Source organism: Nerophis lumbriciformis, linkage group LG03 (assembly GCF_033978685.3).
Source record: "Nerophis lumbriciformis linkage group LG03, RoL_Nlum_v2.1, whole genome shotgun sequence".
In the NCBI taxonomy this organism is placed as follows: Eukaryota; Metazoa; Chordata; class Actinopteri; order Syngnathiformes; family Syngnathidae; genus Nerophis; species Nerophis lumbriciformis.
In genome coordinates this window covers 4,472,163-4,486,633 of record NC_084550.2, presented here as the reverse complement: position 1 = coordinate 4,486,633, position 14,471 = coordinate 4,472,163, and the positions used below count along the sequence as shown (strand labels likewise).

Sequence of the window (14,471 nt, the reverse complement as noted above, 5' to 3'; positions counted from 1 at the left end):
ATTATAATTATTATTTTATTGATAATTGAAATATGTTACAATTACATAAATGTCATCATTTGTACCAAAAATATTGTTGTAATTATTTTTGCTATGCTATTTCGATAATATTATTGTCATTATTTCTTCATTTTAGGGTTAGGGTTAGGGTTAGGGGTTAAGGTTAGGGTTAGGGGTTAGGGTTAGGGTTAGTTAATATTGTCTGACTTGAAGAACATTTCAAAATACACATTATTTCACATTATCACTGTTATTATTATGCTATTATGATAATAATATTGTCATTATTATTATTATTTTATTGATAATTTAAATATGTTACAATTACATAAATGTCATAATTTTGTACCAACAATATTGTTGTAACTATTATTGCTATGCTATTTCAATATTATTGTCATTATTTCTTCATCTCATCATTATTATTATTATTATTATTATTATTATTATTATTATTACTTTAATAATAATGTAAATAACTTACAATTACATAAATTCCATCCATTGTATCAAAAATATTGTCTGACTTGAAGAAAATAAAAAAATACACATTATTTCACGTTAGCACTGTTATTGTTATGCTATTATGATAATAGTATTGTCATTAATATTTTATATTATTATTATAATTATTATTTTATTGATAATTGAAATATGTTACAATTACATAAATGTCATCATTTGTACCAAAAATATTGTTGTAATTATCTTTGCTATGCTATTTCGATAATATTATTGTCATTATTTCTTCATTTTAGGGTTAGGGTTAGGGGTTAAGGTTAGGGTTAGGGGTTAGGGTTAGGGTTAGGGTTAGGGTTAGTTAATATTGTCTGACTTGAAGAACATTTAAAAATACACATTATTTCACATTAGCACTGTTATTGTTATGCTGTTTTGATAATAATATTGTCATAATTATTTCAGATTATTATTATTATTTTATTGATGATTTAAATATTTTACAATTACATAAATGTCATAATTTTGTACCAACAATATTATTGTAACAATTATTGCTATGCTATTTCAATATTATTGTCATTATTTCTTCATCTCGTCATTATTATTATTTTTATTATTACTTTAATAATAATGTAAATAAGTTACAATTACATAAATTCCATCCATTGTATCAAAAATATTGTCTGACTTGAAGAAAATAAAAAAATACACATTATTTCACGTTAGCACTGTTATTGTTATGCTATTTTGATAATAGTATTGTCATTATTATTTCATATTATTATTATAATTATTATTTCATTGATAATTGAAATATGTTACAATTACATAAATGTCATCATTTGTACCAAAAATATTGTTGTAATTATTTTTGCTATGCTATTTCGATAATATTATTGTCATTATTTCTTCATTTTAGGGTTAGGGTTAGGGTTAGGGGTTAAGGTTAGGGTTAGGGTTAGGGTTAGGGTTAGTTAATATTGTCTGACTTGAAGAACATTTAAAAATACACATTATTTCACATTAGCACTGTTATTGTTATGCTATTTTGATAATTATATTGTCATTATTATTTCAGATTATTATTATTGTTATTTTATTGATAATTTAAATATGTTACAATTACATAAATGTCGTCATTTTGTACCAACAATATTGTTGTAACTATTATTGCTATGCTATTTCAATATTATTGTCATTATTTCTTCATCTCATCATTATTATTATTATTATTATTATTACTTTTATAATAATGTAAATAAGTTACAATTACATAAATTCCATCCATTGTATCAAAAATATTGTCTGACTTGAAGAAAATAAAAAAAAATACACATTATTTCACATTAGCACTGTTATTGTTATGCTATTTTGATAATAGTATTGTCATTATTATTTCATATTATTATTATAATTATTATTTTATTGATAATTGAAATATGTTACAATTACATAAATGTCATCATTTGTACCAAAAATATTGTTGTAATTATTTTTGCTATGCTATTTCGATAATATTATTGTCATTATTTCTTCATTTTAGGGTTAGGGTTAGGGTTAGGGGTTAAGGTTAGGGTTAGGGGTTTGGGTTAGGGTTAGTTAATATTGTCTGACTTGAAGAACATTTCAAAATACACATTATTTCACATTATCACTGTTATTGTTATGCTATTATGATAATAATATTGTCATTATTATTATTATTTTATTGATAATTTAAATATGTTACAATTACATAAATGTCATAATTTTGTACCAACAATATTGTTGTAACTATTATTGCTATGCTATTTCAATATTATTGTCATTATTTCTTCATCTCATCATTATTATTATTATTATTATTATTACTTTAATAATAATGTAAATAACTTACAATTACATAAATTCCATCCATTGTATCAAAAATATTGTCTGACTTGAAGAAAATAAAAAAATACACATTATTTCACATTAGCACTGTTATTGTTATGCTATTATGATAATAGTATTGTCATTAATATTTCATATTATTATTATAATTATTATTTTATTGATAATTGAAATATGTTACAATTACATAAATGTCATCATTTGTACCAAAAATATTGTTGTAATTATTTTTGCTATGCTATTTCGATAATATTATTGTCATTATTTCTTCATTTTAGGGTTAGGGTTAGGGTTAGGGGTTAAGGTTAGGGTTAGGGGTTTGGGTTAGGGTTAGGGTTAGGGTTAGTTAATATTGTCTGACTTGAAGAACATTTAAAAATACACATTATTTCATATTAGCACTGTTATTGTTATGCTATTTTGATAATTATATTGTCATTATTATTTTAGATTATTATTATTATTATTTTATTGATAATTTAAATATGTTACAATTACATAAATGTCATAATTTTGTACCAACAATATTGTTGTAACTATTATTGCTATGCTATTTCAATATTATTGTCATTATTTCTTCATCTCATCATTATTATTATTATTATTACTTTAATAATAATGTAAACAAATTACAATTACATAAATTCCATCCATTGTATCAAAAATATTGTCTGACTTGAAGAAAACAAAAAAATACACATTATTTCACATTAGCACTGTTATTGTTGTGCTATTATGATAATAGTATTGTCATTATTATTTCATATTATTATTATAATTATTATTTCATTGATAATTGAAATATGTTACAATTACATAAATGTCATCATTTGTACCAAAAATATTGTTGTAATTATTTTTGCTTTGCTATTTCGATAATATTATTGTCATTATTTCTTCATTTTAGGGTTAGGGTTAGGGTTAGGGGTTAAGGTTAGGGTTAGGGGTTTGGGTTAGGGTTAGGGTTAGGGTTAGGGTTAGTTAATATTGTCTGACTTGAAGAACATTTAAAAATACACATTATTTCACATTAGCACTGTTATTGTTATGCTATTTTGATAATTATATTGTCATTATTATTTTAGATTATTATTATTATTATTTTATTGATAATTTAAATATGTTACAATTACATAAATGTCATAATTTTGTACCAACAATATTGTTGTAACTATTATTGCTATGCTATTTCAATATTATTGTCATTATTTCTTCATCTCGTCATTATTATTATTATTATTATTATTATTACTTTAATAATAATGTAAATAAGTGACAATTACATAAATTCCATCCATTGTATCAAAAATATTGTCCGACTTGAAGAAAATAAAAAATACACATTATTTCACATTAGCACTGTTATTGTTGTGCTATTTTGATAATAGTATTGTCATTAATATTTCATATTATTATTATAATTATTATTTCATTGATAATTGAAATATGTTACAATTACATAAATGTCATCATTTGTACCAAAAATATTGTTGTAATTATTTTTGCTATGCTATTTCGATAATATTATTGTCATTATTTCTTCATTTTAGGGTTAGGGTTAGGGTTAGGGGTTAAGGTTAGGGTTAGGGTTAGGGTTAGGGTTAGGGTTAGTTAATATTGTCTGACTTGAAGAACATTTAAAAATACACATTATTTCACATTAGCACTGTTATTGTTATGCTATTATGATAATATTATTGTCATTAATATTTCATATTATTATTATAATTATTATTTTATTGATAATTGAAATATGTTACAATTACATAAATGTCATCATTTGTACCAAAAATATTGTTGCAATTATTATTGCTATGCTATTTCGATAATATTATTGTCATTATTTCTTCATTTTAGGGTTAGGGTTAGGGTTAGGGGTTAAGGTTAGGGTTAGGGTTAGGGTTAGTTAATATTGTCTGACTTGCAGAACATTTAAAAATACACATTATTTCACATTAGCACGGTTATTGTTATGCTGTTTTGATAATAATATTGTCATAATTATTTCAGATTATTATTATTATTTTATTGATGATTTAAATATCTTACAATTACATAAATGTCATAATTTTGTACCAACAATATTATTGTAACTATTATTGCTATGCTATTTCAATATTATTGTCATTATTTCTTCATCTCGTCATTATTATTATTTTTATTATTACTTTAATAATAATGTAAATAAGTTACAATTACATAAATTCCATCCATTGTATCAAAAATATTGTCTGACTTGAAGAAAATTTAAAAAAATACACATTATTTCACATTAGCACTGTTATTGTTATGCTATTTTGATAATAGTATTGTCATTATTATTTCATATTATTATTATAATTATTATATGTTACAATTACATAAATGTCATCATTTGTACCAAAAATATTGTTGTAATTATTTTTGCTATGCTATTTCGATAATATTATTGTCATTATTTCTTCATTTTAGGGTTAGGGTTAGGGGTTAAGGTTAGGGTTAGGGGTTAGGGTTAGGGTTAGTTAATATTGTCTGACTTGAAGAACATTTCAAAATACACATTATTTCACATTATCACTGTTATTGTTATGCTATTATGATAATAATATTGTCATTATTATTATTATTTTATTGATAATTGAAATATGTTACAATTACATAAATGTCATCATTTGTACCAAAAATATTGTTGTAATTATTTTTGCTATGCTATTTCGATAATATTATTGTCATTATTTCTTTATTTTAGGGTTAGGGTTAGGGTTAGGGGTTAAGGTTAGGGTTAGGGGTTAGGGTTAGGGTTAGTTAATATTGTCTGACTTGAAGAACCTTTAAAAATACACATTATTTCACATTAGCACTGTTATTGTTATGCTATTATGATAATAATATTGTCATTATTATTATTATTTTATTGATAATTTAAATATCTTACAATTACATAAATGTCATAATTGTGTACCAACAATATTATTGTAACTATTATTGCTATGCTATTTCAATATTATTGTCATTATTTCTTCATCTCGTCATTATTATTATTTTTATTATTACTTTAATAATAATGTAAATAAGTTACAATTACATAAATTCCATCCATTGTATGAAAAATATTGTCTGACTTGAAGAAAATAAAAAAATACACATTATTTCACATTAGCACTGTTATTGTTATGCTATTATGATAATAGTATTGTCATTAATATTTCATATTATTATTATAATTATTATTTTATTGATAATTGAAATATGTTACAATTACATAAATGTCATAATTTGTACCAAAAATATTGTTGCAATTATTATTGCTATGCTATTTCGATAATATTATTGTCATTATTTCTTCATTTTAGGGTTAGGGTTAGGGTTAGGGGTTAAGGTTAGGGTTAGGGTTAGGGTTAGGGTTAGTTAATATTGTCTGACTTGAAGAACATTTCAAAATACACATTATTTCACATTATCACTGTTATTGTTATGCTATTATGATAATAATATTGTCATTATTATTATTATTTTATTGATAATTTAAATATGTTACAATTACATAAATGTCATAATTTTGTACCAACAATATTGTTGTAACTATTATTGCTATGCTATTTCAATATTATTGTCATTATTTCTTCATCTCATCATTATTATTATTATTATTATTATTACTACTCTAATAATAATGTAAATAACTTACAATTACATAAATTCCATCCATTGTATCAAAAATATTGTCTGACTTGAAGAAAATAAAAAAATACACATTATTTCACATTAGCACTGTTATTGTTATGCTATTATGATAATAGTATTGTCATTAATATTTCATATTATTATTATAATTATTATTTTATTGATAATTGAAATATGTTACAATTACATAAATGTCATCATTTGTACCAAAAATATTGTTGTAATTATTTTTGCTATGCTATTTCGATAATATTATTGTCATTATTTCTTCATTTTAGGGTTAGGGTTAGGGTTAGGGGTTAAGGTTAGGGTTAGGGGTTTGGGTTAGGGTTAGGGTTAGGGTTAGTTAATATTGTCTGACTTGAAGAACATTTAAAAATACACATTATTTCACATTAGCACTGTTATTGTTATGCTATTTTGATAATTATATTGTCATTATTATTTTAGATTATTATTATTATTATTTTATTGATAATTTAAATATGTTACAATTACATAAATGTCATAATTTTGTACCAACAATATTGTTGTAACTATTATTGCTATGCTATTTCAATATTATTGTCATTATTTCTTCATCTCATCATTATTATTATTATTATTACTTTAATAATAATGTAAACAAATTACAATTACATAAATTCCATCCATTGTATCAAAAATATTGTCTGACTTGAAGAAAACAAAAAAATACACATTATTTCACATTAGCACTGTTATTGTTGTGCTATTATGATAATAGTATTGTCATTATTATTTCATATTATTATTATAATTATTATTTCATTGATAATTGAAATATGTTACAATTACATAAATGTCATCATTTGTACCAAAAATATTGTTGCAATTATTATTGCTATGCTATTTCGATAATATTATTGTCATTATTTCTTCATTTTAGGGTTAGGGTTAGGGTTAGGGGTTAGGGTTAGGGTTAGGGTTAGGGTTAGTTAATATTGTCTGACTTGAAGAACATTTAAAAATACACATTATTTCACATTAGCACTGTTATTGTTATGCTGTTTTGATAATAATATTGTCATAATTATTTCAGATTATTATTATTTTATTGATCATTTAAATATGTTACAATTACATAAATGTCATAATTTTGTACCAACAATATTGTTGTAACTATTATTGCTATGCTATATCTCGTCATTATTATTATTTTTATTATTACTTTAATAAAAATGTAAATAAGTTACAATTACATAAATTCCATCCATTGTATCAAAAATATTGTCTGACTTGAAGAAAATTAAAAAAATACACATTATTTCACATTAGCACTGTTATTGTTTTGCTATTTTGATTATAGTATTGTCATTATTATTTCATATTATTATTATAATTATTATTTTATTGATAATTGAAATATGTTACAATTACATAAATGTCATCATTTGTACCAAAAATATTGTTGTAATTATTTTTGCTATGCTATTTCGATAATATTATTGTCATTATTTCTTCATTTTAGGGTTAGGGTTAGGGTTAGGGGTTAAGGTTAGGGTTAGGGGTTAGGGTTAGGGTTAGGGTTAGGGTTAGTTAATATTGTCTGACTTGAAGAACATTTAAAAATACACATTATTTCACATTAGCACTGTTATTGTTGTGCTATTTTGATAATAGTATTGTCATTATTATTTCATATTGTTATTATAATTATTATTTCATTGATAATTGAAATATGTTACAATTACATAAATGTCATCATTTGTACCAAAAATATTGTTGCAATTATTATTGCTATGCTATTTCGATAATATTATTGTCATTATTTCTTCATTTTAGGGTTAGGGTTAGGGTTAGGGTTAGGGGTTAAGGTTAGGGTTAGGGGTTAGGGTTAGGGTTAGGGTTAGGGTTAGTTAATATTGTCTGACTTGAAGAACATTTAAAAATACATATTATTTCACATTAGCACTGTTATTGTTATGCTATTTTGATAATTATATTGTCATTATTATTTTAGATTATTATTATTATTATTTTATTGATCATTTAAATATGTTACAATTACATAAATGTCATAATTTTGTACCAACAATATTGTTGTAACTATTATTGCTATGCTATATCTCGTCATTATTATTATTTTTATTATTACTTTAATAATAATGTAAATAAGTTACAATTACATAAATTCCATCCATTGTATGAAAAATATTGTCTGACTTGAAGAAAATTAAAAAATACACATTATTTCACATTAGCACTGTTATTGTTATGCTATTATGATAATAGTATTGTCATTAATATTTCATATTATTATTATTTTATTGATAATTGAAGTATGTTGCAATCATATAAATTCCATCCATTGCACCAAAAATATTGTCTGACTAGAAAAAAAGTGTAAAGTCTAAAATGATTAATTAAATTCTTTATGAAATTAAAAAAAAAAAAAGAAAAAGTAATACTATTTACTAATTGTTTATATTCCATGATCACTTGTACATGTCAGGCATTTTTATGAATGTATATGATTGATAATTTAATACTTGTTTTAAATGAATGAATTATTCGCATTTATTACCATGAACATGTCAAAATAAAGCAATTCACTGATCCTGTTTGATTCCCAGGAATCCGGACGGCGACGTCCAGCCGTGGTGTTACATCGCCGACCACGAAGACGGAATCTACTGGCGATACTGCGACATCCCGACATGCCGCAGTGAGTGACAACCCCGTCAATCTCCTCGCTCGTTTTTGTCATCCGGCTGTAGCTCGTGTCACTTACTTGCACCGCAGTCACCATGCAGACTAACAATCAGCTTTATGAGGCACATTAGTGATGATTGACACTCCTGCTCCGACCTTTCTTTGATGCGTCTGCTGCCATTGGACAAACATCCAAGGCAGGCGCTATGAATAGTTTTTATGGAGCGTAACGCTTGTAAACCGTCATTATCATCTAAAAAAAAACAACGCCTTTAATTACAATCGTCTAAAATGTAATACGTCGGAAAAACTTTTTTCTTTTTTCTTTTTTTTAATAAAAATGTGTAAAAAAATAAAATAAAAAAAATTCCCAGTCCACAATCATCCACAACACGTTCTCTTAGATTTCCACGTTATGATACATGTTCACATTATTTATTGACTGTATCTAAAAAAGATACTATTGAAAAAGATATGATTGTATATACTAGGGCAGGGGTCACCAACGCGGTGCCCGCGGTCACCAGGTAGCCCGTAAGGACCAGATCAGTCGCCCGCTGGCCTGTTCTAAAAATAGCTCAAAGAGCAGCACTTACCAGTGAGCTGCCTCTATTTTTTTTTTTTTATTATTATTTACTAGCAAGCTGGTCTCGCTTTGCTCGACATTTTTAATTCTAAAAGAGACAAAACTCAAATAGAATTTGAAAATCCAAGAAAATATTTTAAAGACTTGGTCTTCACTTGGAATAAGCGGTAGAAAATGGATGGATGGATGGGTCTTCACTTGTTGAAATAAATTCATTTATTTTTTACTTTTAGAAATACAATTTTAGAGAAAAAAATACAACCTTAAAAATGATTTTAGGATTTTGAAACAAATATACCTTTTTACCTTTTAAATGTCTTCCTCTTCTTTCCTGACAATTTAAATCAATGTTCAAGTTATTTTTTTATTTTTTTTTTATTGTAAAGAATAATAAATATTTTAGCTTCTGTTTTTTCGACGAAGAATATTTGTGAAATATTTCTTCAAACTTACTATGATTAAAATTCAAAAAAAATATTCTGGCAAATCTAGAAAATCTGTAGAATCAAATTTAAATCTTATTTCAAAGTATTTAGAATTTCTTTTAAAATGTTTGTTCTGGAAAATGTAGAAGAAATACTGATTTGTCTTTGTTAGAAATATAGCTTGGTCCAATTTGTTAAATATTCTAACAAAGTGCAGATTGGATTTTAACCAATTTAAAACATGTCATCAAAATTCTAAAATGTATCTTAATCAGGAAAAATGACTAATGATGTTCCATAAATTTTTTACATTTTTTTCAAAAAGATTCAAATTAGCTAGTTTTTCTCTTCTTTTTGTCAGTTGAATTTTGAATTTTAAAAAGTCGAAATTGAAGATAAACTATGTTTCAAAATTTTATTTTAATTTTTTTTTCGTGTTTTCTCCTCTTTTAAACCGTTCAATTAAGTGTTTTTTTCATCATTTATTCTCTACAAAAAACCTTCCGTAAAAGGAAAAAAAAATGTACGACGGAATGACAGACAGAAATACCCATTTTATTTGATATATGAATGTATTTATTTAGCTATTCTTGTTTAAATCACACTTACGTGTAACTTACAAATGACAATATATTTATTTATTTAAGTGTGTATCAAACTGGTAGCCCTTCGCATTAATCAGTACCCAAGAAGTAGTTTTTGGTTTCAAAAAGGTTGGTGACCCCTGTACTAGGGCATCAAATCAGTGTCAGTTGAGTCGGTCCATAGGTTGCCTGTAGGGATTTTTAATGTCCAGCAGATGTCAGTATTTAGTGACACAGTATCGACACAGTATCAATACAGTTTTGCAATGTGTCGAAACGCTTCATGACGCCTCATCAACCCATCACTAGTTGTTGATGAATGTGTTTGCAATCTGCTCGCCATTAATGACTTTTTTAGCGTTGACCTTTCAAGCGCTGCGGTCGATCCTTTTTAGTTTGTCCCGTCGAGCAATGTGTCTGTTTTTCTACAAGCGGTCAAACATGTGTATGTTTTCGAGCTAATTAGATGTTTCTAACCATCTCTTCTAACCCGCCTGTTTTTCATCTGCACTGTGAGTACAACGGCTGGACTGTTCTTTGGCCAACATTAAACCCTGTTAATTAGAAAGCAAAGTCAATATGTCCTTTCTTCTGGTTAAAGTTTATTTTAGGGTTGTACGGTATTAGTATAGTACTGCGATACCAATGAATCATTTTCAGTACTAATCAAATCAAATCAAATCAACTTTATTTATAAAGCACATTTAAAATTGACCACAGGGGTAGCCAAAGTGCTGTACAATGGGCAGGTTAAAAGATAAAACGAGTACCGAGCAAACACAACACAACACAAACAGAACACGATAAAAAATAAATAAATGAAATAGAATAAATAGTGGAGGAGTTCAAGTACCTCGGAGTCTTGTTCACGAGTGGGGGAAGAGTGGATCGTGAGATCGACAGGCGGATCGGTGCGGCGTCTTCAGTAATGCGGACGCTGTATCGATCCGTTGTGGTGAAGAAGGAGCTGAGCCGGAAGGCAAAGCTCTCAATTTACCGGTCGATCTACGTTCCCATCCTCACCTATGGTCATGAGCTTTGGGTTATGACCGAAAGGACAAGATCACGGGTACAAGCGGCCGAAATGAGTTTCCTCCGCCGGGTGGCGGGGCTCTCCCTTAGAGATAGGGTGAGAAGCTCTGTCATCCGGGGAGAGCTCAAAGTAAAGCCGCTGCTCCTCCACATCGAGAGGAGCCAGATGAGGTGGTTCGGGCATCTGGTCAGGATGCCACCCGAGTGCCTCCCTAGGGAGATGTTTAGGGCACGTCCGACCGGTAGGAGGCCACGAGGAAGACCCAGGACACGTTGGGAAGACTATGTCTCCCGCCTGGCCTGGGAACGCCTCGGGATCCCCCGGGAGGAGCTGGACGAAGTGGCTGGGGAGAGGGAAGTCTGGGCTTCCCTGCTAAGGCTGCTGCCCCCGCAACCCGACCTTGGATAAGCGGAAGAAGATGGATGGATGGATGGATAGAATAAATAAAAACATAAAAACATAAAAACAGGTTCACAGCAGGTGTATTATGGGGCGCCATTGCAGGATGGATATCACTCAGTGTTAAAAGCCATGGAATAATAGTATGTTTTTAAGAGAGATTTAAAAACAGGAAGAGAGGAGGCTTGTCTAACACTCAGGGGTAGGTCGTTCCAGAGCTTGGGAGCAGCAACGGCGAAAGCTCTGTCACCTCTAAGCTTCAGCTTTGTGTCAGGGACCGTCAACAGCAGCTGATCGGCTGATCTTAAGGATCGGGTGGGGCAGTAAGGCTGAAGGAGGTCGGAGAGATAGGTTGGCGCGAGGTTGTTTAGACATTTAAAAACAAATAAAAGGAGTTTAAAATTGATTGGGTAACGCACAGGGAGCCAGTGAAGGGACGCTAAAATAGGGGTGATGTGCTCACGTCTGCGGGTCTGTGTTAGCAGACGAGCAGCAGAGTTCTGCACGAGCTGCAGGCGGGCGAGGGAGGCCTGGCTAATGCCAACATACAGGGCATTACAATAATCAAGACGAGTCGAGATAAAGGCGTGGATTAATTTCTCAAGATCATGTCCTGATAGAAGCGGTTTCACTTTCGCTATTTGGCGTAATTGATAAAAGCTTTTTTGTACGACGCTGCTGATTTGTTTTTCGAATTTAAAATCTGAGTCGAACTTTACCCCCAGGTTTGTGACACAGTCGCTGAGATACGGGGTCAGAGTGCCGAGGTCAACGTTGGGGGAGGGAGAGCGACTTGGACCGAACAACATAACTTCTGTTTTGTCTTCATTTAGGCTCAGGAAGTTAGCTGAAAGCCAGACTTTGATGTCGTGCAGGCAGTCAATAAGACGTTGAACCGTGTTATTTTGTGCCATGGGAAAATAAATCTGGCAATCATCGGCGTAAAAATGAAATGCAATACTGTACTTCCTAAAAATAGAACCAAGGGGGAGAAGGTAAAGCGCAAATAAAATTGGGGCAAGGATTGAGCCCTGGGGGACCCCATGTGGTAAAGGAGCTGTGGAAGACATAAAACTGTCTACTTTTACACAAAAACTCCTGTCGGTTAGGTACGACCGGAACCAGTTGAGGGCGGCGCCCTTAATGCCCACACAGTTCTCAAGACGAGTGATTAAGGTGGCGTGGAACGCAGCAGACAGATCTAAAAGCACCAGGACGACATATTTACCAGAATCAGTGGACAGGAGGATATCGTTAAAAACTTTTAGAAGCGCTGACTCTGTGCTGTGGAGGGCTTTAAAACCGGACTGGAACAGCTCAGTGATAGCATTATCCTCTAAGAAGGGCAACAACTGACTGTAGACAACCTTCTCTAATATTTTGGAAATGTATGGAAGATTAGAGATAGGTCTGAGGTTAGAGAGGAGAGAGGGGTCGAGGCTTGGTTTTTTAAGTAGAGGTCGTACCACTGCATGTTTAAACTCTACTGGTACTATTCCAGAAGAGAGGCTACTATTGATAATGTTAAGGACACTTGATCCAATAGTAGCAAGTACCTCCTTAAACAGGCGAGGTGGGAGGGCATCTGCAGGAGAACCAGAGGGCTTCATATGACTAACTGTGTCACTTAAAGAAGAAACTGATGGAAAACAAGAGAAATGCAGAGGAACAGAAGGGTCATATGAAGGCTGAGATAAACTGCCTCTGAAAAGTACCGGTCCTACACCCCTTCTACACCTAGCATCCACTGTAATGATACCAAGTACAGTAGTGTATCTAGTCAATACCACTATGATTACCGTATTTTACGGACTATAAGTCGCAGTTTTTTTTCATAGTTTGGCCGGGGGTGCGACTTATACTCAGGAGCGACTTATGTGTGAAATGATGAACACATTATAATATTATTGATCTCATTCACGTAAGAGACTAGACGTATAAGATTTCATGGGATTTAGCGATTAGGAGTGACAGATTGTTTGGTAAACGTATAGCATGTTCTATATGTTATAGTTATTTGAATGACTCGTACCATAATATGTTACGTTAACATACCAGTTGGTTATTTATGCCTCATATAACGTACACTTATTCAGCCTGTTGTTCACTATTCTTCATTTATTTTAAATTGCCTTTCAAATTCTATTCTTGCTGTTGGCTTTTATCAAATACATTTCCACAAAAAATGCGACTTATACTCCAGTGATGATGGTACAACATTTAGCGCCTTCTACAATTTATATTAACAGCGTGCTAGCCCAACACTTGTTATACAATATACATCTTCTGCTTGCGCACGTACGTGACAGCAAGGCATACTTGGTCAACAGCCACACAGGTTACACTGACGGTGGCCATATAAAACAACTTTAACACTCTTACTAATAATGCGCCACACTTTGAACCAAAACCAAACAAGAATGACAAACACATTTCGGGAGAACATCTGCACCTTAACACAACATAAACACAACAGAACAAACACCCAGAATCCCATGCAGCCCTGACTCTTCCGGGCTATATTATACACCCCTGCTACCACCAAACCCCACCCCCACCCCAACCCTGCTCCCTCACACATCAACCTCCCCCCACCCCCCTCTCTGTGCGTCGGTTGAGGTGGGCGGGGTTTGGTAGCGGGGGTGTATAATGTATCCCGGAAGAGTTAGGGCTGCATGGGATTCTGGGTATTTGTCCTGTTGTGTTATGGTGCAGATGTTCTCCCGAAATGTGTTTGTCATTCTTGTTTGGTGTGGGTTCACAGTGTGGCGCAT

At 30.1% G+C, this 14,471-nt stretch overlaps 1 protein-coding gene across 2 annotated transcripts in view; it reads left to right on the top strand.

Moving 5' to 3' along the window:
* Nucleotides 1–14,471, top strand: part of kremen1 (kringle containing transmembrane protein 1) — a 266,356-nt gene that overhangs the window by 148,924 nt on the left and 102,961 nt on the right. For both annotated transcript variants that reach the window (XM_061942079.2, XM_072912511.1), the window contains exon 3: nt 8,592–8,683. In XM_061942079.2, the coding sequence (XP_061798063.2) occupies nt 8,592–8,683 (92 nt within the window). The remainder of the gene's footprint in view (nt 1–8,591; nt 8,684–14,471) is intronic.